This window comes from Motacilla alba, chromosome 1, assembly GCF_015832195.1.
Source record: "Motacilla alba alba isolate MOTALB_02 chromosome 1, Motacilla_alba_V1.0_pri, whole genome shotgun sequence".
NCBI classification, from domain to species: Eukaryota; Metazoa; Chordata; class Aves; order Passeriformes; family Motacillidae; genus Motacilla; species Motacilla alba.
In genome coordinates, this window is record NC_052016.1 from 17316483 (window position 1) to 17344119 (window position 27637).

Here is a 27637-nt window from a genome sequence, read left to right on the forward strand (position 1 = left end):
TCAAGGGTGGGGGTGATTTCTCGCCAAAATAGATATTTGACTTCAAGGTCGCAAAAACTGGAATCTGGAATCCTTCACTGGGAGAAGCTGTTACTAATTTAACCTTTTCCATTAAAAAAAGTATCCTTTTCCAGAGGAAATAATTTGTTGTGATTCTATCTCTTGTTTGTATTGCAGTTTCCTATATTTTATGTGGGCTTATTTTGGCATAATGCAAGTTGCCATCATAAAAAAATTCTATTCACTGCTTAGTTCATAAGGAAAAGATACTGGTTTTAAGCAAATAGGTTTTCATTTCTTATATAGCTCATATTAATAGAATTAATAACAGCACCTTTCTCCTTAAAACACTAATCTCTCATTCTCAAATTGATGTCTCTACCAATAGTATAAAGCACCTATCTCTTGGATTTATATAGGAGTAAAAGTAGTTATTTCAAAGAGCAAGCTGTGGAATGTGTAAAGCAATATCCGCTCTGAGTAAAGGCTTTGAATTCTTGCCCATGCCCTGTGCAGTAATGAAATTTCCAGTGAGCACTCAACGTGGTGATAAAGCATCAGGAAGGCAGTATTTTGGCTTTGAGTTGCTTCACTTCAGTCAGAAAGCTTGGTCACTAACTGGGTCTTCTTACTGCTGTTCCCAGAAGGTTCCTGCAAAAGTTCAGTACAGAAAGAGCAGAAAAGACCAATTCTGAAAGGTGCTGTCTCTATGAAAAAAAAAAAAAAATAATAGTCTGTGGAAAATACATGTTCTTTATTTTGATGTGGGGTATTTAAGGCTAAACTGGTTTTGAAAAGCATTTCTTGTTCATTACTAATGAAACTCCTTGACTGTTTTTAGCAATTCATAAATCATTTTTTAGTTACCCTTTAGCTTTTTCATCCATATTTAAGGGGGCAGGATTGGTTATATTATATACTATAAAGTAGTTTTACTTTTCTACATATTTTTAAATATTCAGTCCTTTTTTAATTGAGGTCAAAGTAAGAGACTGCAAGCAGTACATGAGACTGTGTAATACAAGATTTAGGTAATCTATCAAGAACTGCTAGATTAAAATATCTTCCTCAATACCAACCTCATGTGAATGTAGTTTAAATTTGTAACTGAGAGTGGACATTTGGGGAGCCCATTCACATTGCTGCTCATGTTTCATAGTAGAGCTTTTTCTCCCTTGGTGTGTTTTTTACTGATTTTCTGAATAAATTTATGAAGCTGATGTTGCTTTTTTAAAATGAAAGAAAAACAAAAAAGGAGCAGTCCACAGGTTTGTAATTTAGGAGCCTTTCTATTTGTATACCTGGTAGCCTGATTTTAGCAGCTTTTGTAAGCAAACAAAAGTCTGATACTGGAGGTACCTGTCTTGTACAGAAAACAAACCACTTTTGTCTAGCCCTGTAGAAGTGAGATTTTGAAGAGCAGTCTTAAAGATTTTACCTTGCGAAACTGGACTGAAATTATGTCAGCTCTTTCCGTGCTGCCTTTTACAGCTGTCCATTCAAATTAATTGTCTGTTATGGGTGTCTTCTGTTTCAGATTCTCATGGAAACCCCGTGTCTTCAGAAGACCAAGTCAGTTTAGCCCAGCAGATTTCTGATGTAGTAAAGCAGCCTGCCTTTATTGCTGGCATTGGTGCAGCCTGTTGGATTATCCTCATGGTCTTCAGCATCTGGTTGTATCGCCACAGGAAGAAGAGGAATGGACTCACGAGTACTTATGCTGGTATCAGAAAAGGTGCCCTCTTATCTATTTCAGTCTGAAATAGGATAGCAAACAGGCTGCTGAATGCCTGTTTGCTGCCTATTTATTTTGTCATCAGTCTCTTGTTCTTCTCAGGTTCAAATAAGGAATTATCAGCTTGCTTCAGTACTTTCATGAAGTGTGGGTCAGAAGCCAGTGCAGAGAACAGCAATATTTACATAACGTGCTAAGTCTGGCTTTGGAGCATAAGTTTTGAGCTGAATACCAGGAGTAGCTTTCTAAAAAGATATTCCTACAAATGAGAAAGTTAAAGACGGGTTTAAGGACAGGAGCTTCCAATGTGCCCTTGCTTTCTGACACCGTATCATCTGAAGAGGAGCCATCTGCAGTGGATGGCAGCTCCTTGTCCCCCCATCCAGTGCTTTGCCTGCTGCTGGGAGTGCTAACAGTGGTGTACATTGCAGTAACACTTTGGGTGTGGGTACTTGAATTTCTCCTGTTCTGGGGAAAGTGTGGCTGTTTGCAAAAGCACAGCAGTCAGTCTGTTTTCCAACTCTTTTCATAAATGCTGTTGTGAGACCCTTGGCTGGGACCGAGTTCTGGGGATATCCCATCCTGCATCTGTGTTTAGTTAGAATGGCAGCAGTGGGGCTAACTTAAAGCACTTCTTATTTTCATTTTATTTCATGTTATTGATACTTCTTATATATCATATTGTCAGTGGTAAAGCAGTGCTTTTCAGTATACTCTCTGACAAACAAAACTAAAATCTCTACCTGGAAGATCTTCTGGAATAAAAACTTCACTCCTCCAGATCAAATAATTTCCAGGTTAAGTCTGGAAATTAAAGCTGAATTCAATGAGCTACAGTTCATTACATCTCAAAGCAGTACCTCATAGGTAATTATAGAGTGAGAACCATAAATTTTGGAATGAATCAGAAAATGGGAGGTCCTGCTTTTGAAGAACTAGAGGGGTTATATTTGACATATAGCAATCAGAAGACAAGCCAAAGTTTAAAAGGTGGACGCATCTTCGTGTATGAAAGGTGTCATGAGATTACATTCTTTAGTCCCCAAGAATGAATGTGTTATGGGCAAGACAGGCAAATCAAACCAAGTGGTTTTAAACAGCAGCAATACATTGCTGTGTAAAAGAAGCTAAAAATAGCAAATGAGTGAGTGGAAACATGGAAATATGTCTGGAGTGTTGCAGAGCTGAGATGTCCTCCCTGTTATTGAAGTACCAGTGTTCACTGTGGGCTTAAGGTGCAGTGGTTGTAGTGGAGTTGCAGCCGAGTGAATTGGGGAGGAATTGCACCCTTGATTGTGTTCTTCTGGGATTTAGGGCAGGACAGCCTCCCATATAGTGCTGCACTGGCCTGCGCTGTTTTGTTTTACTAATAGCATGCTGCCACACTGCCTTTCTACAGCTCTATCACACTAACATCACTGTGCTTTCACCAGTACCTATGATTAAGCAAAAGGCATACAATTTGTCCTTAAAAATGCTTACTTCAGTGGCATCAGCTATTGTTCAAAACAGCTGTGTTTTTCAATATCTGTAAAAATATCTTTTGTGTCATTTAGGGGGAGTTTAAATGAAAGTGTACAGAAGAGTAGGGTGTGTATCTCTGATATCAAGTATTCTTCAAAGACAAAACCTATCTTTAGTGAAATATGAATTGCAAAGTAGTTTGCCACTCTGCAGTTCATCAAGTCATCACTGCAAGCCCAAACTTTCTTCAGTCTTGCATTTATTTATTTTTATATTTAGCTTCAGGCCTGTCATCTGTTAAAATACTTCACTACTCCCACACATGCATACTCTACTAGCAGTCTTACACACTCGGAAGAGTTTATTAGTAGAAGCTCTGAGAATTAAGTCATTCTTTCATGTGGTAGCAATAAGATTTCTTTCAGTTGAACCTCCTCAGTTCCTTAAGAAACAAAACCAGGTTTAGTACTTAGTTCACAGAAGAGTAATGAGGCAGTAGCTTAAGATTATTTTTCATGTCCCTGTGATTGCAAATTATTTTGAGGTTCTTCATTCTCTTTGGAATCAAGCTCAGGTTTAAATGACCGTTCTATTTTAATGAAAGCTTGTTACTATGGTTCTATATTTTAAATATAACTAAATTAAACCTAACTATGTGAAAAGGCCTGGCTCAAGGAAAATTCTATGGTATTCCTAAGAAAAAAAGCTTTGTTACAAATAGAGCCTAAAATGCCCAAATATTCCATTTTTCTTTTCTTTTTCTTAGTATCATATCCCTGGAAATAAATTGGCCCGATAAAAAGGGTGTAAACCTACAGCATATCCTAAATTATAACAAGACTCATTATACTCCCCACAAACTTCAGAGTTCTTAAAAAAAATACAATTAAGAAGTTGTTCTCTTAGCCAGAACCTTTTCTTTCTGTTCTGGCTTTGCTGATTGCCTTCTGTCTCCAGGCTGTTTTTAGTGAATATTTGATTGTTTCTCTTACCTTTCACTGTCATTAGATCAGAAAGGGCAATGTTAGCCTTGTTCTGCCACCAGTGAGAGGAAAACGATACTGTCTTGTCAACAGGAGGGGGAGCATGTGCTGATAGGAAGAGCAGATGCTGCTGCTCTGTATTTGGATTAGAGACCCTATTGATCCAAAGAGGATTTATAGTAGCTGTGAGAAAGAAGATTGTCAAGCACTGTCATTGTTTTGTTGTTAACCTTTCCCTCTTAAAGCCAAGGGTTGGAAGGTAGAAAGGTGTTAAATCTAGAGAGGTTTTTCTTTTATTGGTGATTATTTAAAACAGAAAGATAATTACTCTGTATAACAGTCTTATCTCTGAAAACAAAAATTAATTGCTGCAGTAGATTTTAGTGTCTTCATTGCAGCGAGAGTTGGTGCCATTCTTGATTCAGAGGCAGTAAAACAGCAGTTCTCTTTGTTCCTTTTTATGATTATTATTTCCTTACTGAATACTTAAGCGATCCTATTAGTTCAGTGTAATGAGCATTTACTTAGTGAACTGCAGATAAGATTCAATAGGACCTTGATAAGGCTTTGTTAAGGAATTTGTCATTCTGCATTCTAGAATGATTAACAGTGTGGGGGTTTTGTTTGTGCTAGGATTTTCAGAAAAAAACTTAAAATACCAAGCTGAGAAGGATTTGAAAGGCTAAACCACAGTCTCATCCCCTCAGGAGTACAATAGAATATCAAGCTTTTTGCTTTTTTGCCTTTTTTTTTTCAAAATAGTACCTGCAGAGACGATCTTCTTTCTGAATTGAAATTTCAGTTTTATTTTTATATCAATGTGATTGAACTAGTGGGTTAGTTATATATATTTGTTTTATGTTCAGCTGTCTGCTAGATTTATACTAATGTGGTATGTTTCCCTTTCTCTCTTCAGCTTAATAACCAGTTTGTATTTTGTTTTGATTTTTCAGTCCCGTCTTTTACCTTCACACCAACAGGTATATATTTGCACTTTTCCCCCCTTCTTTGTTACTTAAGCATGTGTTTGTGGTACTATTTCTCTTTCTCTGACATAACCAACCAGCCCAGCTGTTCTGAAGGGCTTTTTTTTTTAAACAATGTCATTAATGACAGGTATCATCATTTGTTCTCTGAGTACTGTGCATTTGCTTTGTGGCTGACAATATTTTCTATTTGTGTGTACCATTTCAAAGCACACCATTCCATGCCAGCATGCCATTATGTAGCATGATCTTGTCAGTATGTACAACCTGGGCTCTCTTCCTGCATAGTCTAAGGGAGTAGTTTGGCCATCCACATCTAGAGATGCAAAAGGTGCTTCTGGTGGAGGATGAATGACTTAGCAGAGCCCAGATGCTGACTTGAAAGAGATTCAGTGAGATTATAGCTGGTGAAATATTTGTTCCTTTTCTATCCTCTGAATCTACATTAATCCAGTGGCCTCAGAGTTGTCTGCTTCGGAAGATACAGAAAATCAAAGTGTTATAGCAGTTAGATTTCTTTGCTTGCTGCCTTAAATTGTATTTTGCTATGAAATTTTAAAATAATGGTCCTGTTCAGCCTAAAGAGAAGTGCATTCTGTTTTGTTTTGTTTAGAAATGTGCAAAATACAACATAATCTGAACCATAGCCCACCAAAGCCCATGAGAACCTTTCCATCCTGTAGAGCTGACCTTTGGTGGGTCCTAAAGTCTGGCAGCTGAGCAGCTCATCCTCTGCAGCAGATAAAACCCAACACATTCTGTACCCATCAGTGTTCTGCTTTTCTTTTAGCTACAGTGAACAGACAGGTTGTTTCTTCCTCCTTTGTTCAAAATCCTCCATTTTCACAGGAGACCTGTGAGACTTGCAGGACGTGTGTATCCAGGCAGGGTAAAACCCACCCACGCCAGCTCTGCACAGGCAGTTTCCCAGGGAATATTAGCTCCTAATGAGCACTGTGCTAATGTGGGCCCTGTGCAGCAGCTGAGTTACATCCTTCAGGCTGGACCACAGAGGATGCCAACCCCATGTGCCTGCACTCATCCCCAGTGACCGGGCTGCGCTGGCTTAGTCTTACCCACGTGCTGTTAATCAAACTGGAGGGTGCCTGCTCTCACAAGTCAGCCTCTTATGTTCAGTGCAGTTGTTTCCTGTTCAGCATGAGCCAGAGTGGCCCTCAATGTTTCTGTAGACCTTTGAGTGCCTCAGTGGAGAATAATTCAAACTCTTTATTATTTTGCTGTTACTTTAATCGGCTAAACAGAGGGCTTCTGTTGTAATCTCTGTCGTAGCACGCCACTGAAATTCTGCAGAGGTTGGAAGCTGACATCTATTCTCTCCAATGGATTCTTAACATTAAAAGAAAATATCAGGGTTTCTTAAGATGTGTCAGAGCTGGAAAATAAACAGCCTTGAGATTTTTAAAGAAGAAATTGGGAAAAACATAAACATGTAAAACACTTAAAAGAAAAAAATCCTTGTTTTTCAATCCAGAATCTCAGTCATGCTTTGACTTTAAATTGAACCTGGCTCCCCTCTTTAGCATTACCTACAGTATAAGACTTACCTGTAGGAATGCATCCTACATTTTAATCCTGTTATTGTAATCACTGCCAGCATTTATCTCTCTCTTGCAGACTCCCAGTTTGGAGTTCTTCTAAAGAGCCGAATTTGGCTGCTTGTTTTCAGCACATTCCTAGCTGGAAAGTGTAGAATCCATCAGCATATGCAAGGAGGCAGTCTCCTTAACCCTTTGCCAAACCCAATGTAAACCTGCAAAATTTACAGCACTGTTTCTTCTTGGATGTTTGCATCCTAAAAACTGACTTCTCAAACATCTTGCTTCCTGTGCAGTCCACATCAACAAACATGTGGACATCCACTTTGTTCATGGAGAATACTTTTGAAATGCTAGAAAAACTGTTCCTTCTAATTTAGAAGGTGTTCTTTCTGCCAGACTGTTTTTTAACCAAGATTTATATATTTTAATTTTTAAATTATTTAGTATGATTTATAAATCCAGTTGTAAAATGTTATAAAAGGTGCAACTTCTGTGGACTCCTAGAGTGTGCTTGTTCCCTGAGTGTATTGCAGTAGCATTCAGAAAGAGCATTTGTTTTTGCAGTAGCTTCAGCTGTAGTGAGCCATTATTTACATTGGAAGTGAGGTCTGTTATAGAATCATGATACCTCTTTAATCTTGCCAAAATAATAAGGTAGAGCAAAGCTTTAACATCCAGCCATTCATGAAATAAATATATGACCTAAATTCTTCCACAGAGTAACTCCTCTGAAGTCAGCAGAGTTATGTTAAGAATAAGTTCAACCTGATGTATGGCTTCCTGCTTTCTTAAGTGATACATGAGGGGGTGTGTGTGCGCGCGTGTGTGTTCAGAACAGAACTGAAATATAAAACCCTGCTGGGGCTAGGACTAGCAGTTATCAAGCAACACAAGTATTATGTCTAAACTTGGATTTGAAGCAGTAGCTTGCAGAATGAGACTCAGAATTAATGTATAAGCAATGCACAATTAGCGTCTCAGCTAAAATGAAACAAAGGCGAAGTAAATACTGTTATTGAAGGAGTCTTGTATGATTTTTAAATTTTTTTCCCTCTTTTTATCTTTAACTATTTCAGTAACATATCAGAGAGGAGGAGAGGCCGTAAGCAGTGGAGGCAGGTAATTATGTGTTTTATTCTTATAGGTATAAATTGTGTGCAAATCAATTTAAGGATTCCAGGAGTTCAATTGTCCTTGTAAATGATGGCAGAATAATCACTTGCATAGATAAATTTTAGTTCATTATATTAATGTACATATTTTGGCCCTATATTTTCTGTCTAGGAGAAGGGTACATGGTTTGAATTTTTAGGTTGACTTCCAAAACATTATTTGAAATATTTTCAGCTTTGTTACCCTGTAAAAACTGCATCTCAAAAAATGAGCAGCAGAGGGAGTGCTTTAACCTCAAAATAAAGACTGGGCTTGCCACCTGATTAAGGGAGTAAAAGTAATTAAATCATGGCCTTTATAAAGATCAAGAAATATAGCTGCTTCACAAATACTACAGAGAAAGAAAATGTTTATAGGTAAAAACTGTTGAAGACATAAATGGCTTATAAGGTAACATTTTAGGAGGAAAATGTTTCTGTGAATGCAAAACAGTTAAAGCATTGCTTAAAATAAATGGGGCACTGAAGGAGAGGGAAGCATGTTGTAAATTTACAACCACCCACTCTGAGAATCAGGTCCATTCCAGATTGAGGATTTAACTAAGGCATGTTCACTGGGTTTACATTATTACTTAATGAATGGCCATGGAGAAAACAGTAATTTACATTTCCTCTGCAGGGGTAAAGTTTTCTTCAGGAAGAAAAATAATGGTTTTAGCAAAAACGCAGGTCAGAGCAGTAGTGCTTTAGCAGCACACCATTTCTTTTCTAGGTCACATTCAGAGATTTGGCATGATGCTGAAATAATGCTAAAATCTCAGAGACCAGCTGGGCAACAAAGTCCTGTCACAATTCCTGTTCACAAGTGGCATCTTGTGATTCCTAATTTGCAAGACCACGCAAAAATTTGGTAATTTTGAAGATTAGGCATAAAATACAGCATTCCCAGTCTATCTGAGTGCTGTGCGGAGGTGAGGCTATTCAGCTCCTGCTGCAGCTGGACCTGGCATATTATGAGGAATTGCAGATATCTCTGCCCAGCACTGTGTGCTGCTGTGCTCTCATGGCCACAGGAGCATGGAAGGAAGTCTCTACAACAGTTACCATGTGATTTTTGAATGGAAAAATCTGTAAATCACTGGGTTGCTGCCCTTAAAATAGGAGAGCGAGAAAATAGGAGAGAAGAGGGATGAACCCTCTCTTTCCCTGAGACTTGTTCAAAAAGATACTCAGCTAACACCCTTTGTGTTCTTTGTGCAACTGTGCATTCTCACTCTTCCCTTAGCACAGGCTGGATGAAGCACTCTCACATACAGAACAGAAATGAACTCACCAGTGTCTACATAGTGCACAGTAATTTTGGTACTTCTAGAGCATCAATTTCAATTTTACTGTCCTAGAGTTCAGCAGCAGTGCCAGAATCTAACAATGTAATTGATTCAAGGTGCAAACATCTGTGCTGGCTTTGTATAAAGCATTGACAGCCTGTGTGATGTAACTTATTTTGTAGAATATGAAACATAGTTCTGCAATGTAAAAAAAAAAAAAAAAAAAAAAAAAAAAACAAAACAAAGAAACAAAACAAAAAAGTTATTTTTGTATATGAAACTGTCTTCTGCTATCCAAACCTAAGGTTTTCACTCCCTTACTTTATATTTGTAGTGTTTTGGAAAGGTTCAGCATTTTTGCCAAGTGCAGTTATGTGAGCATATTAAAGCATTTTTCAGATTTCAAAATGTCACAGTGATATATTTCAACATAATCCCCACTTGTGTGATGCCCATTTCTGTGGCAATCCCTTTTCTAGACAGGATTTGAGTAATGGTGATTGTGCTGGGTTGACTCCAGCCAGCACCTACACAGCCACTTAGCTCTGTCCACCCCTGCCTCAGACCCTGTCCAGTAATACAGAGAGTCAAGAAATTTGCTACCAAGGTTAAAGATCTTTGGAAATTATGAGCTCAAACCATCACCAGGTTATGGATCTGTAATGCAAGAATCTCTTGCCTAAATGTCTCCAATTAGTAGAATTCTCGTCTGCTTGTATACATCACACAACATTTCTTACGTGACAGCAATTGTGAATGCAAAGTAAATTTTAGAAACAAAGGATCTTTAATTCTCTGTGCAACAAACCAGTACACAGATCTTTGAAGTGCTGAAACATTCTAGTATGCTTTGTCTTCTCTAAATGCCTTGAGGTGTAGGTTCATTGTAAGAGCAGAGTGTAGGAAAAAAAAGCAGGAAATTTCAAATCAACTGTCCTACTCAAGGCCTACACAGCTGTATATTTATTTCAGATTTAAAAAAAAAAATACTTCTTTACTGAATGCATATTGGCTGGTTTGTAAGCCTGACAGTAAGTCAAGCCTCATCACCTCCTATGTTAAATTGTCAGATGACATATGCAGTACAGAAATATATACACATATATGTATAGATCTTTTAAATGTCATTCTAAGTCTATGACTTAAGCCTGCAGCACTGACAGACTCTATCCCCCACGAATAACTGCATGCAGCTTGTATTTTCAACTTGCAGTTTAAGAGGATTAGCATATTTTATTTTTGAAGATCATCACATCTAATATTATGGAAAATAGTTTCTGCACTATTTCAAATGGAAAGTTGCCTGTTAAATCCCAAGAGAAGGGGACTGTGTTCATATATGTGTATGTGACAGTAGCTAAAATTATCTATTTTTTAAAAGCACCTTAGTTATCAGAGGCAATTTTAAATTGTATGGGACTGTAACATGCCCCACTGCATTGTTAGCATGAAAACTCAAGAGCCACCAAGGATTCTACAGAACATTCATCAGAGAGACTTTCACACTCACTACAAAAATTCAGCAGCTTGGAAGACTAGGAATGCTGATGACAGGAATACACTTTATTCCAAATGCAGCCAGCCTGCAGCATTCATATCTGGATATTTTTCAGGTGGTCAGTATTCCCAAGTACCTCAAACTCTCTTAGGAGCTGAGTGGCTTTCTCATGAACAAGTGTGTGTCACCCACTCAGCATGTTTAGTGAGATCCAAATGCTCCCAAGCCACAGAGGTTTCTGTTATCTGCTGTTCCCTTTGATGCACAGTAGTACTATCTGATGGTGAGGAGAACTTGTTCCATAAAGAACAACCAAGAACTTGGGAATGTTCACATTTAAATTTGGTTCTTACTTATGCATATCCATCCTGCTTCCATGTGTGAATTTTTTGTTTATTTGACTCGCCAATTTCCTCTTTTTTACCTTGCTTTCTTTAAGAAACGGTGAAGGGGCAGAAAAATAAAACTGCAGCCTCCTAAGAGAAAGAAAAAATTATTTAAAAATGAAAACCAAAGTGACAGGTAGATGTTGCACACCAACATATAGTGTAGTCTGGCAAAATGAACTGATGCCGATCTTGACTGCTCACTTCTGAGTGATTTAGCAAGGAACAAGTAAGACAGGAGACTTGAAAATGCTAAATAATTTAATCAAGTTGAGTATTTTAGTACTCAAGCCTTTTGGTACGTGGTATTATTTTATATTTTTGTGAGATATAATATCTCACATTTGGGAGGAGTGTCACTGCAATGTGAAAATGCTTTTGTTTAATTTTTAAAATGACCAAGCTTTGTTTTTAAAGGCCTGGACTCCTAAACATCAGTGAACCAGCCACTCAGCCGTGGTTAGCAGATACTTGGCCTAACACAGGGAACAATCATAATGACTGCTCCATCAACTGCTGCACCTCTGGCAATGGCAACAGTGATAGCAACCTCACAACGTACAGTCGACCAGGTTAGATATGTTTCTACCTTGCTAAGGAATCTTCTTTACAGAGTACGTGCTTCTAATGCCTGAGAAAGTGTACAGGTTTGTTTGGGTTTTCACTTCCAATGCTTTTAGGCTTAATATAGTGTCTCCTCTATGTCATGATTGTGCTTTTGGTCCCTTTTTGCATCCTTTCTTGGTGCTATTTGGATAGTTGTAGCAGGCTTAAGGAGCCCCTTCAAAGTTCAATGCTGCCAAAACTCACGCTGAACTAATACATTTTGCCTTCTGAATAGGCAGATAAGGTCATTTTTGGGTTTTTCTCTAGATCCTTGTTGCTTGGATGGAGAAGGAGAAAGACCAAAATGATGCTAGCGAGGTTTTCCTTCTGGTTTGGATATGATGGGAAGCAAGAAATAAAACATTGCTACAGTGCTTGCAACAAAGTTAGTCTGTTTTGGCACACTCATTACAGAGCTTTGAGTGCCCTTTTGAACAAAACTGGGTAGCTGGTGTTCTGTTTAGGGTGTGTGAATAAAGAAGTTAACTTCACACACTTAAAGCAGTTACAGAATGTTGGGTTAAGTGGTAGTTCCTGGGAGCTTGAGCAGGACTCAGAGAGCTCTGGAATAAAACCTTTTGAGTTCTATGGAACACATTTGAGGACATCTCAGAGTGGTAACTGTTGCACAATTAAACAGACCTTAGGTTCCTTTTGGTTTAACCTTGTGCTACTGGTGAGGAACGAAATAAGGCTTTTCCACTATAAGTTTTGCTGGTTTTTGCTAGTAGCATGTCCCAGCAATCCAGAGGGGGAATGTGTGATGTCGCATAAGTGCCAAGCAGCATTACCTCTTGTAATTAAAGTGAAACCAGCTCAAATGGCTGGTAATTCATGAGTGGCAGTAATGGCAATTCATCACCTGCAGTAATGCTGTCTTACAGTGACCACTGCCAGCTGCTTCAGAGCAAGGTGAGAGATTTTTGGCTTTAGAGGCTTGTCTCTCAGCCTGGCTGTGGATATCATGTCCACCAATATCTTTATAAAAAGGCTCGTGATTCAGGGTTAGTTCACTGTGGCAAGGACAGACATAGCAATTCTGGTAAATAATGAATTCAGAAAAGGAAGAGAAGGCACATTTTTTTATGGTTAAAGCCTATTATAACATCTTGTTTTGAACTGCAGTGGATTCTCCCTCATTTTAGCTTTCATATCAAGCTTGGTTCTGTCGCAAAGTGTTTCCCTCCTTTCAAATAGAACTTCAGAGCTTGCGGGTCAGACAATATGCTCAGAGTGGTCTCTTCTTTCCTGGAAATTCTCCCAAACAGTCTTAATTCTGTCATCGTGGGCTGGTTTATGCTCTGAAGCAGCAGCGATGGATATCCCCTCAGTAGCTGTGAATATGCAAAGTAGCTGCATTTTTAATTGCTTTTAAGTATAGCACTGTCTTCCAAGTCTACAGAACGGGAACTGATTGTTCCAAAAGTAGATGCCATAAAAAATCTAACTAGATAAATCTTCTGTTATATAGGTAAACCATTTTTAAGTACTTGTTATGAGGAATTCTAATGTGTCTATGTAAAAAATGTACCTACTGCATATACTGTATTGATTATATTGCCTCACACACAAATCAGATGTAGCTGCAAATGAAAGGAAGTAAAAACATATGTTTTAAGTGACTCTGCAAGGATATTGTAACAAAGCCTGAGGTATCAGGAGTGAAGAATTTGCTGTATATATTATTGCCCAGTATAATACAATAAACTTGGAAAGGAGGTAAGACTAGTATGCAGTAGGTGAGAGAAATGAAAACATTTAAACTCTAGAAATCAAGAAGTTGAAGACTGTGAAGCAATAAATAACAGAGGCAGTAAAAAACACCTCACATAAGAAGGAAAAATATATCAAACAGTAAAGCCTTCAAAAAAACCCACAGGCTGGGGGGCATGAAATGTGCAGTGATAAGTTCTATGTGGCATGTTCTGATACTGTTCCTTAGTCACTGAAAATGTGGATCGGTGGTTTTCTTACACAGGCATTATTTTATTCCCCTTTCTCGGGTAATATATCTCTAAAAATATGTGTGTGTTAGGGAATGTTTTTGAAATTGAAAATCCTCTCTCTTTGCCAGTTATTTCATTTAGAGTAATAGTAAAATTTTTAATTCTGTATGTAGTTTGACTTGCAATCCTTTCCAGTAAATTCATTGTGGACACAGGTAATGGATTTTGGGTTTTGAATCAAATTCATTAGCATAAATACCACTTCTTTTAAAAGAGGAAAACTGTATTCCTGGTGAGTGTTATGTAATTACTGATGCATTAATCAGCTGGAAAATGAGAATTTTTGCTTAAGGATCATTGAATGCTGGTTCCACTAAGCCTTCTAACTGCTGACCCACAGACTACTTTACTTCATTCAGTATTCTCCCAGTGGACTCGATGTGGAGAGGAAAAAAATACGTGGCCTTCGTGTCACGCAGTGGGAAGAGAACATGGCAAGGCAGAGACACTGTTTCATGCAGTGGCCAGAGCATCAGCACATGCCAATTTACTGTCTGCAATAAGTGGTGGTCTCAGGATGCAGTAAATGTCAGAAGAATGAATGCATGCTGTTTGTATGAAATATCTTTAGCATACAGAAAAATGTATTACTGTGCTATTACATATTTTGCAATATCCAAAACAACTGAAAATCAGCAAAAATTCCAGATTGCTTTTCTACCTTTTTTGTTTCAAATTAAAATACAAGATTGTACAAGCAAACAATGATCAAATAAAGACTTGCTACTGGGTACGGAGTTACCTTTTACATTGTACTGTTTTTCTTTAATTCTTTTACATGTAATCATTTCTGAGTGGGTTTTATGAAAACCTATTGTATGTCTATTTCTTACCACAAATACAAGAGTGTCTAGATACTGTTGAGGTGACATGAGTTGAAGGTCTTATTTAGTTACTCCTGCTGTTAAGTTTTGGTTGAATTTCCCTTGCAATATAAGTGATTTTAATCACAATTGCTAATTGAATATATATGCTGCTATGAGAATAATGTCTAAAACCATGAATGTTTATATGTCAACGATAGAAAAGCCCAGCAAGGTAAGTCATTGTAGTTATAATTCAACAGATCTGAACTGACAGTGAATCAGAACAGTGAACCCTACTTTTGGAGCAGTAGTGTATAAGGTAAATATTATTCTGTAAATTGTATCGTTAATGGCAGTATCTCTGTCTCAGCGTGTCTGCTACATGGATTCAAGCTGTGTAGTTGTGCAGTGAGGAAATGTTAGAGGGGGTTTCATGGAAAGTCTGGTGTGGGCGAACAGAATGACCTTTTCTCTTTTCTCTCCTCTGTGGTTAGCCGATTGTATAGCAAATTACAACAATCAGCTGGACAACAAGCAGACAAACCTGATGTTGCCTGAGTCAACTGTATATGGGGACGTGGACCTCAGCAACAAAATCAATGAGATGAAAACCTTCAATAGTCCCAATCTAAAGGACGGAAGATTTGTCAGCCAGCCTGGGCAGCCCACTCCTTATGCCACCACTCAGCTCATCCAGTCCAGTATCAGCAATAATGTTAACAATGGCAGCGGGGACACGAATGAGAAACACTGGAAACCCTCTGTCCAGCAAAAGCAAGAGGCTCCACCCATACAGTACAACATTATGGAGCAAAACAAATTAAACAAAGGTGAAGAGCTTTTAGCTTGTTTCTCCTCTTTAGGCATCAGAGGAGTTTTGACCTTCTGGTTCTGGGAGTCTAAAGCTTTCAGGTTCAGCAATTACAGGCTTCTGCAGTGCTTTTAGACTTCTGCCTCTTTAGATTCAGAAATACACTGTTTGCAGTGTCAGAAAGTTAATTAGCACTGCGATAACCTTTCTGATATTGAATTTATTGTGAGAAATAACAAGCTGTATCTTTAGAAAAGAGTTAAATAAAATAAATTTCCTGTGGATATGAGATTAATTTAAATTTAATAGTAGTTAAGGGATTGGTTAGGACAGAGGCCAGATATTTTATTCATAAGCCAGATGCATGGTAGTCACATTATACTCTACCTTAAATTTTAAATAGGTCAACCTACTCTTCCCAGTCGTGGATGGAGACTCATTAAATCTACAGACTCATGTAAACGAATGAAATTTTGCATATCAAACTCTGTAAAATTGTATTGTGTTGTACACTGGGGGCACAAATGGAGTTATCCAATTCATTTTAGACTTGTTCCTAGCAAGCCTTCAATTCTCATATTGAGAAGCAATGCTACCACACACAATTTTGGAACCTAAATTCCTTTGTTACCCTGACTGAAGTCTGTGGATCCAGAAGCTAAAAATAAATTGATTTCAGTGCTAACGGGAAATATCAGAATGTGCTTTTGAGGCCTTGAAGGCATGTTTCTTTAATATACTGTGTGGGAGCTGGAAGAAATAGGTATATGATTTCTTCTTTCTAGTCCTCCAGGCTACCATGCAACCTCTTTTAATAACCTGATTTGCAAAACAGTATCCCTAGGAGTTGGACCCATTCTAACTCGGAACTTTTTGCAAGGTTGTAACTCAAGTGATCGCATAGTGAGAAGTGATCCAGTAAAAAGAGACATTTCATTACAGGAATGTTGATTTCTCTACTGGACCCATCTACTCACAGAGAAGTTCAAAGGGCAATATAAAATATCACACCTTCCCTTGACATAAACATCCCAAAAGAAAATTCAAGGGTTTTGGTTCCTTACTAGGGGGTGAAAGCTGTATTTTTTGTAATTGTTCTCTTTCATGAACTGTGTATTACGTACCTCTTTGGGAATTAAAACATGTTTAGTTTTTATGTGCTGGAAGACACTGCATCTTTCAAATTGTGTATATTACAGCTGCGTATTCTCTAGCATACTGCAATGTGGAAAGGCCCCCTTAAAGCATTGTCTGCTGACAGTCATATATACATATTTCAGAGTGCTGATTTACTGTTTATCCTCTGTGTAAACATATGTGGTATGTAGGGCTTCAGCGTGGTCTGTGGAATGCAACTAGGCTGAGAAACTATTACAGAATACACTCTGGTGTGAAATTTATCATTTTGCTCTTTTTCCTATGCTTACATTATCACAAACATTTCTGCAGCAGATGGGAACTGAATTCTTAGTTTTGTTTATTTTTGTTTTGATTTGCTATTTTATGAGTTGATATTCTGATCTTGGTTTTCTCATTTCCTAAGTCAAAGCCATCTTGCTGCTGATTATACCTATAATTTTTGTGATGGGAAGTAACTGTTTTGATGAGTTACATGCTGTGCTTCATTGTCACTACTTTATGTCCAGTGGTTCTGTTTATGACGCAGTTTTATTTGCTGTATGAAGAGTAACTTACCTCCTTTCTGTTCTCTGTAAATTGTAATTGCTTTTTAGCACAAGGGTATTGTTCTGCCAGATGAATATTTTACTTCTGATGAAGTTTTACAGATCTGGTTGCCAGATCTAGATTTAAAAATAATAAGCGTATACCAAGTGCTTTGGAACTGGAGAGCAAATTTATGGTAACAGCTATTAGCAAAAGAGGCCCTGCCTGTAGAACCTGCATGATCCAGTGTAAATAAAAATATTCTTGGAGCCAGCAGACCTGAAACAAAGACTCCTTCTGTTGTAAGCCAAATTCAGTTGGAGCTGCGTTGTTGCTTCAGCAGGTCTTACAGCCCTTGTCATACAGAGCTGACTCTTATGTGGGTGTATCACCTTTGAAATACCAAAAGTAGTTACTGCAGTCCATTGGTTGCTCTGCATGCATAAATTAGGCAGAGCACATGGAAAACCAATTAAGGTGATGGTATTTCTATGCAAGATGCTGACACAGGTGATAGATAGATAAACAATTAGATAGATAGATTCATTGAGGCTTGATGGTTGCAGAGGCTTTGTGAAAACCCTCTGCACAGAATTCCATTTTACTCTGTTTTAGCTGTGCCGCTACTAAATTCCCATGATTTACTCTAAGCCTACAATAAGAGGCAAGATAAATATAAAAAACGATTGCAGGATGATTTTTCCTTCACAAAATGAATTTGTTTCTAGTTCACTACTTAAAGGAGATCTTACTTGGTGTTATAAAGCAAGTATATAAAAGTACATGTGTTCCTGAAGGGCAGCATTAACCATACCATTAAACTTGCAGATTACCGAGTAAATGACAACATTGCTCCAACTATTCCCTACAACCAGTCATATGACCAGAATACAGGTGGATCCTACAACAGCTCAGACAGAGGCAGTAGTACATCTGGTGAGTACCTGCGGTGTTTTCCAAGCCTTAGGCTTTGTGGTGTCTGGATGCTCTAGCTGTGGTTAGCAATATTTACTGGGCTAAGAGAAGGAGTGATGGGGAGGAATTCATGGACAGTAGATATTGAACAGCACAAAAACTGTCCCTATACGTGCCTACTGATTTTCTGAAATTCTGAAAGTCATGAACTCGAATAGCGGTTGGATTTCCTGATGCTGATGGCATACTGGGTAATGTTGTGTTTTCCAGATGGGCAATTCATAGCAATTTCGTTCCGACTGTCACAAAAAAAAAAAAAAGTACTTTAATTTATGTGTTACTTTCCTTGTACTTTAGTGACTTTTTTTCTCATCTCTTGGGTTTACTCATCCAATTCATGAACCAGCTCAAGATACACAGCAGTTGAGTGATACCCAACAGAACTCTGCTTTAAAAAGTTTTTAATTTTGTAAATGAAACCTATGTATTTCATTGAGTAAAACAACATTCAGGCATACATAAAATTTTTATAAGTCTCAGTCACTATATGTCAATTTTTTTTTTGTACATCATTTAGATATAGATGGTTGATAATTAAATTTTGTTTCTCATAAATGATCTAAAAATCCTTTGTAAAAATCTTGAAACAAAACAGTTTTTTGTGCACTCTGTACTTTGGGACCACAGAATATGTTTTAGTTCAAAAGTTATGTTTTATCACTGTAGTATAGCCTTTTCACTTCCAAGTTTGATTTCTGGTAGAGGCATGAGCTAAACCAGAAACTACAAATAGGCTTGGTTTGAGGCTTTATTGTAAGTGTGGTAGTTAGGTTGTGTTTATTTATATCAAACCAATTTCAGGCTGAGTTATAGCCACAGTCACGAGTGCCTTGAACTTTACATCTACTAAGCAAGATGCAGACTTTTCCCATTCTCTTCTGCTGTTTTCTTTGATAGTTCAGTTGCCTTAATCCCGACCTGTGCTTTGTCCTGACCAATTCTGACCGAGGCACAGCAGAGACATCACTATGTTGATGAGCCCTGCTGTGCCTCCGGATGATCTGAATTCTCAGCGTCTGGGAGGAGATAAGTACAGCTCTCAGTTCTCCCAGCTGCTCAGCGGTGTTATTCTGGGAGACAGCCATTCCCAGGTCTAAAAGATCAGGGTGTAGTGCTGAGGCTGTGCTCAATGATGTTAAGAGTTGAAATTCAGCATGAAACATCTCAGGGGTATGAACCATGCAAATTAAAAATGAGAGGGTGGTGTTCTCCATGCTGATACCTATTAGGGTTATTCATAACTCTAACAATTTATAGTCCTATGCCAAGGACTCCAGCAGGAATGAAGAAAGGTGACCAAAGTAATAAATTAATTGGGTTGAACCATGTATATATCATGGTGCTTAGGATACAGATTGAAGGTCACCTTGGGATAGTTAGTGTCTTGCTTGACATACTAAGATACCACAAAAACAATTTAACATAGCTAAAACATGAGTATCTGGCAGCTAATGTGGGACGATAATAACCAGAACTACTGTCAGTAAGAGTGGAAAATCTGAGACAGCAGAAGTGAAAAAAACAACTTTCCTAAATCTCACTGCAGTATATTTAATCATGTATATAGTGCTTTACTATGATAGTATAAAATCATGCCTCAGTTTTAAGAGAGAAATGTGAAGGATTCTAAAATACTCAAAATCGATGACTTTATCTACGTAAAAGGAGTTTATCTATAATAAAGATGTAACAATAGCAAAGAAGGATTAAAATGTATATATACCAAGGAACAATGGTTGAGCCAGTTCTCATCTTAGCCATGTCCAAACTTAAAATTTGTGACTACCTGAATAATTGGTTTTATTCACAGTTGTTTGAACTGTTAAAGCTGCATTGCTTTATTATGAGCTGTAATTTTCCAGTAATAGTAGTTGAAAACATTTGTGAAATACTTCATCGATCTTTATTTTTTTTTCTGTTATTTTAGTTCTTCCAGCAATTATTTTCAGCTGCACCTGCCATTTAGACTAAAAGTAGTAATTTCATTGTGCCTAAAATGTTTCAGTGGACAAGTACAAATTACCTATATTCAGTGACTTAATGCAACAGTAGAACTTTAATAGATCATATCTGTATCATATTGTATTTTAGGTTCTAGCAATTAAATAGGATAAAGGCACTTCAGAAAATATGTCTACAGCTCATTTGTTTTAGATGATAATCTTTAATGTAATTAACAGAAGTAGGAAGCTCACTCTTAATGACATTGCTTGTAAAATTCATTTATGGTTTTATCACATTTTGACTGTTTATTTAAAAAATTAAAGTTTTGTATCCCATGTGTCTTTTCCATGCTATGTAAAGTTCCTGGTTAAATTCAACCATTTAAAATGTAGATCAATTCTGCAAAGAACCTACAAGCACCAAACTAATGTAAAAAGGAGGAATGTCAATTTGCTCCAAACTGAGCAAAACAGTAAATTCTCAAAGAACGCAAGAGCATCTGGGAAAGGGTCTAAAGTTGTTTCAGTTTTTATAGCTAGTGGTGAGGAGAGACTTCAAAGCATTACAAATGTGTGCTGCTTTTTATTCCCAGGGAGTCAAGGGCACAAGAAGGGTGCTCGGACCCCAAAGGCTCCCAAGCAAGCTGGCATGAACTGGGCAGATCTTCTCCCACCCCCTCCAGCGCATCCACCTCCCCACAGCAACAGCGAAGATTACAGTCTTTCAGTGGATGAAGGGTAAGATTGTGCACCTCCCACTTTAATCACTACTTAATTGAAGTGTGATTTGCCCTACAAGCTGGCAGTGAGACCTTCCTCCAGCACTGTTCTGGTGCTGCTCGTCAAGCTGTAGTGTGGCAATTTGGAGAGCTCTTAGTGACAGTGGTGTGCATACACTCAGCACATCCTTAACTGAGCTGTTCTCAAGAGCACAGAGAACAATGCTTTGTTTCTAGGCTATTAATACATGTATCAGATATGCTAATTACACAGTACAAATTTAAGTCCTTATTTTCTTAAAAAATTAATTTTAGCTATGACCAAGAAATTCCTTGTCCTGTGCCACCTGCAAGGATGTATCTGCAGCAGGATGAGCTAGAGGAAGAGGAAGAAGATGAGCGAGGTCCTACTCCACCTGTCCGAGGAGCAGCTTCCTCTCCAGCCGCTGTCTCCTATAGCCATCAGTCAACTGCCACTCTCACCCCCTCTCCCCAGGAAGAACTCCAGCCCATGTTACAGGACTGTCAGGAGGATCTGGGACACACACAACACCAACCTGACCGGAGGTGTGTGAATGCAAATGTAGCGAGAGAGATGTGACAAGAGTCATCTGAGCCCCACTGAAAATTCCTGTTGAATTTAGTGAGGCCAACAATTTCCCCATTATTCTGTTGCTATTTAACTCCTAATCCAGGATGCTAGAACTATTTTAACCTAAGAAATAAGTAATTAAGTTGCTTTATTATTGTACCATAGGAAGAAATGCAGTATATCACTTTAGGATTCGTACGATGCTGACATAAGTTAAATTCACAGTCATCAGGTTATTAAAGTGGTATCGTTAGCACAGCTTACCATATAATTACAGTTCCATTGTTTCCAATAGATTTACTGCATTATTACCATAAAATAGCATGCATTATTTCACAGTAACTGTGCAATTAACTTGTCACCAATATGTATGAATATATATAAATATATAATTTATATAACCTATAGATTTTCCTCCTCTCATAAATCCTAATACAGGAAATTACTGCTTGCAAAATTTTCTTAACATTTCCATCTAACCTTATTTAAAAGAATGACCAACATTAATAAAGACAGATATTTGCTACAGGGAAATTTTGTTTCTTCTCTTAGTTGGTTTTATAACTGCTTTGCATATAAACTCTCACAGCTTCTCTCCCATAAAACAGTGAATTCTGAATGAGCCCTTTTATGTATGATGCTTACATCTCTTGGCTTTTCTTAAGAAGGCACAGCTTTTCCATCCCAAATGATGAGCTTTCATTATCTTTTTCCTCCAGTGATTTGCACATATTGTTTATTGCCACAAGCATATAAACTTACCAGTAGCATTCTATGTAGAATTTCTGTTTTTAGCAAAATGCAAGCCTCTTACAATGAAATTTATATTATTTTTCTAAGTAGACTGTAGAGCTTTGATTTTTCAGCATAAGTTACTGGATATTTATAGATGTGTTTTCCAGAATGTTTTTTGAAAGTTAGGTCATCTTTATGGTTCCCATTTTTTTAAGTAGGCAGTAGTTATGCATCATTTTTTTAAAGGGATCTATATCTGCTTTACTTTACCTCCCCCCTACTTAAACTGCCTTGGTTTGTTTCCTTTACTCTTTAGAGTAACACTTGTACTGTGCATCTTTTCCTCCTTTCCTCTTCTTTCCTTTCTTCTTCCTTATCTTCCTGAGTCTTTAAAATCACTCTTTTCATTACTGAATGGCTAATTTCCTGTAATTTCCATTGGCCCTGGTACACTGGTCCACAGAAGTGTTCATTTTAATCACTTAAATTTTCTGGGTTATTTGAAAGGTAAAGCTAGATGGACACAAATGAAAAGGGGAAAAGCTACATCAACAATAGTCATGAGTGGCTTTCCAGAATCTCTGTGATTTTCTGGAGATGGGGACATGTGTCCTGACATACAGAATTGAGTAGACATGGGAGCAGATGTACACAAACATGCATAACCAGCCAGCAGCTGTCTAGAAAGTAGAAAGTCTGCTCAACACAAACTGGTGACTGGCTGGTCACCATCAATGCCATCAAAACTTAGTGGCAGAGGGAGCTGGAAAGATGCTCCAATTTAAGCTCCCAGGTCATACCACTTACTGTTTTTGTGGACTGAAAAAATAAAATATATATTTATTTTGTCAATCCTACAGTGGCTAAGTCTAGCTTTGCTGAAAATCTTAGAATTTCTTAGTGAATACCTTTTTCTTTTCCATCTTACTTTTTCAAACGTTGTTTCTTTTCTTTTTTCTGCATCCATCTCACCAGTTTAAAAGTAGTCATATAATTCTATTTATTTGATTTGTAAGGCTTGGCTGGCTACCTATTCCATCTGCTGGTGTTGCTACGACCCAGGGCTGCTGCTGAGGAATTGGGTGTCCTGTGCTCAGCAGCTGTAACCCGTTCTGGAAGGGTGGGGTACTGTTTGAATGTGGTGTGGCAATACTTTCAAACTAAGAATACATTCCAAGTGGTGCCCTTCCACATTGATTTTGGGTGTTTTGTAAACTATGTATAGTGAAATGGTAAATAATGTGTAGTGAAAATAATGCCTGAAATGCTGTTTGTCATACTTTTTATTAGCTTTACTCATCGTTCTGCTGGGTGTTATTTCGTTTGCTAGCCAGAACCAGACATCTAGAATAGGAATCTGGTGGTGAGGGTGTACTGTAATATTTCTGTCTGGTGAGCTTGCTGGAAATATAGCAAGCTGAAATACAAACCTGTGGTCTGGGAGAGTCAAAAAGCAGAGAAAAAAACTAAAGATTTAGTGGGATAGCAGGTGGTATCCTGTTGAACCCAGAGCTGAGATAGGAGACAATGTCACTGTGAAAGCGAAAACCTGCATCAGATAAAGGGAAAAAGTATTGTTAATTCTGTATGCCCATGAACCAGCTGCTCTCAATTAGCCTATCCCTAAAGGTTGGCAGCTAAACTACATTTTCAAGAACCCTAACATATTTTGTAACCAGTTGTCTGTCTTCTAATACCAAAACCTAGAGAATAGACAAATATATCACAAGGACATTTGTCACAAGATCTTTAAATTAAGGCCGTAAGTCTTTATTGGGCAAGGTCTCTAGTTAAAGCAGATACAGATTACAGGCAGCAACAGCTTCTGGGATTTGAAGGTGCTGTTATAAAATGATTATTGGATATTTATCCCTATTTTTCATTCTGTTCAGTACTTAATGCAGCAAGTGAGAAACAGTAATGATGTAGTCCAGGGAGGATTCAATGGCCTCTTAGAGTATTAGGTCTTTCCTTGTTAACATTTCTTTCCAAAATTAACATATATTCCCATTTATTAAAATTGAAAAAAAACCCAACCAAAATTGCATGGCACCCATACAAAAGAGTTGATTTAACCATTAGAGTCACCATTTCTCACTGAGATAATAAGAGAACAAAGATGACAAAGGAAAATTACTTTTAAATTTTTTTCAAAGCAGACTGCAGTAGAAATTCCTGGTGAGCACAGCCAGCAGAGAATGGGAGAACCATTACTGCAGAAAGTGTATTTTCCTGCCAGACAAATGGCACTTAAAGAGTGTGTCTGTGGCCCCATGAAGAACTGTTGACAATGTTGCTACCTGGAACTTCTGAGTGAAGTATTAACTAATCTTGAACATTAATCTGATATCTTATACTTTGCCTCCTTAAGCTGGAGATACCATTACTGACAAATTAAGATCAAAATTAGTTAACCTATACATCTGTATGCATGTTGGTACCTCTAAGGCCTAGAACTAACAGCATGGTAGAAAATTCTTTTATTTCATCACCTAGATCAATTTAAAAATAATGAAATTGCAGTCTCTTTTTTCATATCTTTCTGAATCACCAGGGCGGGTGGAGGGAAGATAATGTTAATGAAGCAATCTATTTGGATAGATGCATCTTTGGCATTGATAGTTTCAAGCTATATGTTTACAGGTATTTCTTTTGCTTATACTCTCAAGGGTGCACACATAAGTTTTTTTAATAGCCACATGATCTGTGACCAACTCTTTGCTTAGCTCTACATGTGTTATTTAGGGAAAATGAACAGCTTTATCATTAAAGTCAGTGATAAAGGAACCGTATTAAAAAATCAGACTTCTTTGTGATAGATTTCAAACTACATAGCTGTCAGTTCTGATTTACAGAAAAAGTATAAACTATAAAATCAAACCTGAGCATTTCAGATGTAAATTAGGTTGATTTCAAAAGGCCGGCCAAGCTTGCTGGAAAATAAAAGAAACTATTTTCATCAATCTGCTGTTTCCTCTTACTTCATTACGCGATTTCAATTCTTCTCACCCTTGTGTTTTTATGCAGACGTCAGCCTGTGAGTCCTCCACCCCCTCCAAGGCCCATCTCCCCACCACATACCTATGGATACATCTCAGGGCCCTTGGTCTCTGACATGGATACCGACGCCCCAGAAGAGGAGGAGGACGAGGCAGATATTGAGGTTGCCAAGATGCAGAACAGGAGGCTCCTTTTGCGTGGCCTGGAGCAGACCCCTGCCTCCAGCGTTGGGGATTTGGAGAGCTCTGTGACAGGGTCCATGATCAATGGCTGGGGCTCAGCCTCTGAAGAAGACAACATCTCCAGCGGGCGCTCCAGCGTCAGCTCCTCCGACGGATCATTCTTCACTGATGCAGATTTTGCACAGGCCGTCGCAGCAGCCGCGGAGTACGCCGGGCTCAAAGTGGCCAGGAGGCAAATGCACGAGGCAGCAGGAGGTGAGTTGTCCTCTGCTCCACGGGATAACCAAAAAAGTGTCCACTGTGAAAAGAGCCTGTCCACAGGCACTTTCTGAACTCCTGTTCTTGGGATGTTTAGAAGTCAGGAAGAGGCAGGACAGGATTTTTGGTGAAACAATTCAAATAAATTGCTGCTGTACTGTGTTTTTCATAAGTAGTTCCTAGTTCTTTGGTCTCACTGATCACAGACAAACACCAGACCTGCTGGTGGATTTGTACTCAGAACTGAATGAGTGGGGGAAAAAAAAATGATTATAGGAGTCTATCTTTTCAGTTTCTCTGAAGAGTGTTTCAGTCACGAGAGGAGATTTAATCTCTCTCTCCTGAAATGTCCAAATAAATAGTAAACCTTTAGATTCATATTTTCCCTGGATTTGGATTTTTTTTTTGAGGAATTCTGTTCAGGCTTTTACTGTTGTATTATTGGGATGAACTGGCTTTGTGTTGGTTTCATATTTTGATAGCTGTTATGAATTGCATTTTAAATTACAGATTATGCATATGCAGCAGGGCCTTATGCATATGTTTGCATTTTCACTTTTCCTTTCTCCTGAAACACCACAGAACATATAAAAAATGATATTTGAATTACTGCATTTTTTACAACACGCTGGATACTAGTAGCACTGGATATAAATGGGTATAGTGGATATATACAGTAATCTTACTAGGCAAAATGAATATTGTTATACTTACTTAAAAAATATGAATACAGCAGTCTGGGATGCAGGTTTCAGGCAGTTCCATGACTGTTTTGACAATCAATTCTATTAAACTGCCAGACCTGCAGAAGAGGTACTCTGTCACAACTGTGTCCACCCTGATTCCACAAATTGTCAACCTTCCTCCCACTTCAGATTTCCTCTCCCAGTTAACAGTCCTTTGTTTCATTTCAACACAGCTGTTCATCATGAAGAGTGAGAGGGGAGGTAATTTAGTAATTCTGGATGAAATCCTGACCAATTGAAGTAGGTGGCAAAACTCCCATTCGTACCCACAGGGCCAGGATTTTATCCATTTTGTACAAAAAAAAATCCTATAAATATGTGTAGAGACTTATATGTTTAGAAAAGGTCTTTTTACATACGTTTGCTAATATTTTTGCCACAGTTAAGTTCACATTATGCAATGATTTCTATATATTGGTATTATGTGCGCCTGACTGCATGTCCTTAAAATGTGACACTTATCTGCAAATAATCTGATAAAATGCCAGGCATCCAGCCTCGATGCATTCCTGAAAGTTCACTCAAAGTGGCAGAGGGGACTTCTGTACCTGAGACCTCCTGGTCACTTGCTCTGCTTATGGCAGGGATGACCTCGTGTGGCCCAAGCTAGGGGAGGGGGAACCTGAAAGGGAAACATTGTGGTCTTTCCAGAAACTGGCTGGGTGGGAATCCGGCTCATGCTTGCCTGCTGATGGATTTCGTGCTCCTGGGGCAGGAGCTACCAAGCAGCTGGATAATTTCTGTGCAACCAAGCCAGCCTGCCTAATGATAGGATAGCAAATGCTTCGATTTAGTTACAGCTCATTCTAAAACTGGATGAGCTTTACTAATGTTCCAACAGTGAATTTTTAGGTTTTATATTGCTAGAGCATTCTGATTTGGAAATAAAAAGTATGAAAGATCTTATTTTAGGTAAGAAGAATAATTGCTATTGTTCTATAACCATTTGCAGGCCGTAGACATTTTCATGCATCACACTGTCCCAGACCCACCAGCCCTGTATCTACCGACAGCAACATGAGTGCTGTTGTAATACAGAAGGTCCGACCTGCCAAAAAGCAAAAACACCAGCCAGGACATCTGCGCAGAGAAGTCTACACAGATGGTGAGTCCACTGAAACGGGTGAAAGCCTCAGTGAACCTTTCTAAATGTGCATTCAGTATGTGCGCGTGAAATTTTTCCACAGAGATAAGGCTGTGTTTCAGAATTCAGTGATTTGTGTTTCCTGTTGCTAAACAAGATGAACAGTTTAATCATTTTAAATGCCAGAGTTCCTTAATACTATACATTGATGCTGCCACTCCAGAGCCTTGCACCTGTTTTCTATAGTGTCCTAATCGGCTAATTACTGTCATTGGTTAAGAGCCCAGATAGCTTAAATAGTACAGTCATTGAGAATAATGCGTGGTTAGGATTAAAATCTTCGTTCACGTGACTGACTATTAAAACCTTCAGAATGTGTCTTTTCCTAAAAAAAGCAATTCACCGTTCAAATGGTGGACAGCACAAATTCAGTGAATTGTAATCCTGACCACAGCATT

General features: G+C 38.2%; 1 protein-coding gene across 6 annotated transcripts in view; it reads left to right on the top strand.

The window, feature by feature from the left end:
* Positions 1 to 27637, top strand: part of ROBO1 (roundabout guidance receptor 1) — a 693788-nt gene that overhangs the window by 654776 nt on the left and 11375 nt on the right. For 5 of the 6 annotated variants that reach the window (XM_038135498.1, XM_038135488.1, XM_038135479.1 and 2 more), the window contains 10 exons: positions 1538 to 1735; positions 5136 to 5162; positions 7804 to 7846; positions 11469 to 11623; positions 14964 to 15299; positions 17774 to 17881; positions 20457 to 20601; positions 20898 to 21149; positions 24937 to 25346; positions 27048 to 27200. In XM_038135498.1, coding sequence (XP_037991426.1) covers positions 1538 to 1735; positions 5136 to 5162; positions 7804 to 7846; positions 11469 to 11623; positions 14964 to 15299; positions 17774 to 17881; positions 20457 to 20601; positions 20898 to 21149; positions 24937 to 25346; positions 27048 to 27200 — 1827 coding nt within the window. The remainder of the gene's footprint in view (positions 1 to 1537; positions 1736 to 5135; positions 5163 to 7803; positions 7847 to 11468; positions 11624 to 14963; positions 15300 to 17773; positions 17882 to 20456; positions 20602 to 20897; positions 21150 to 24936; positions 25347 to 27047; positions 27201 to 27637) is intronic. The other variant, XM_038135509.1, reaches the window with a different exon arrangement.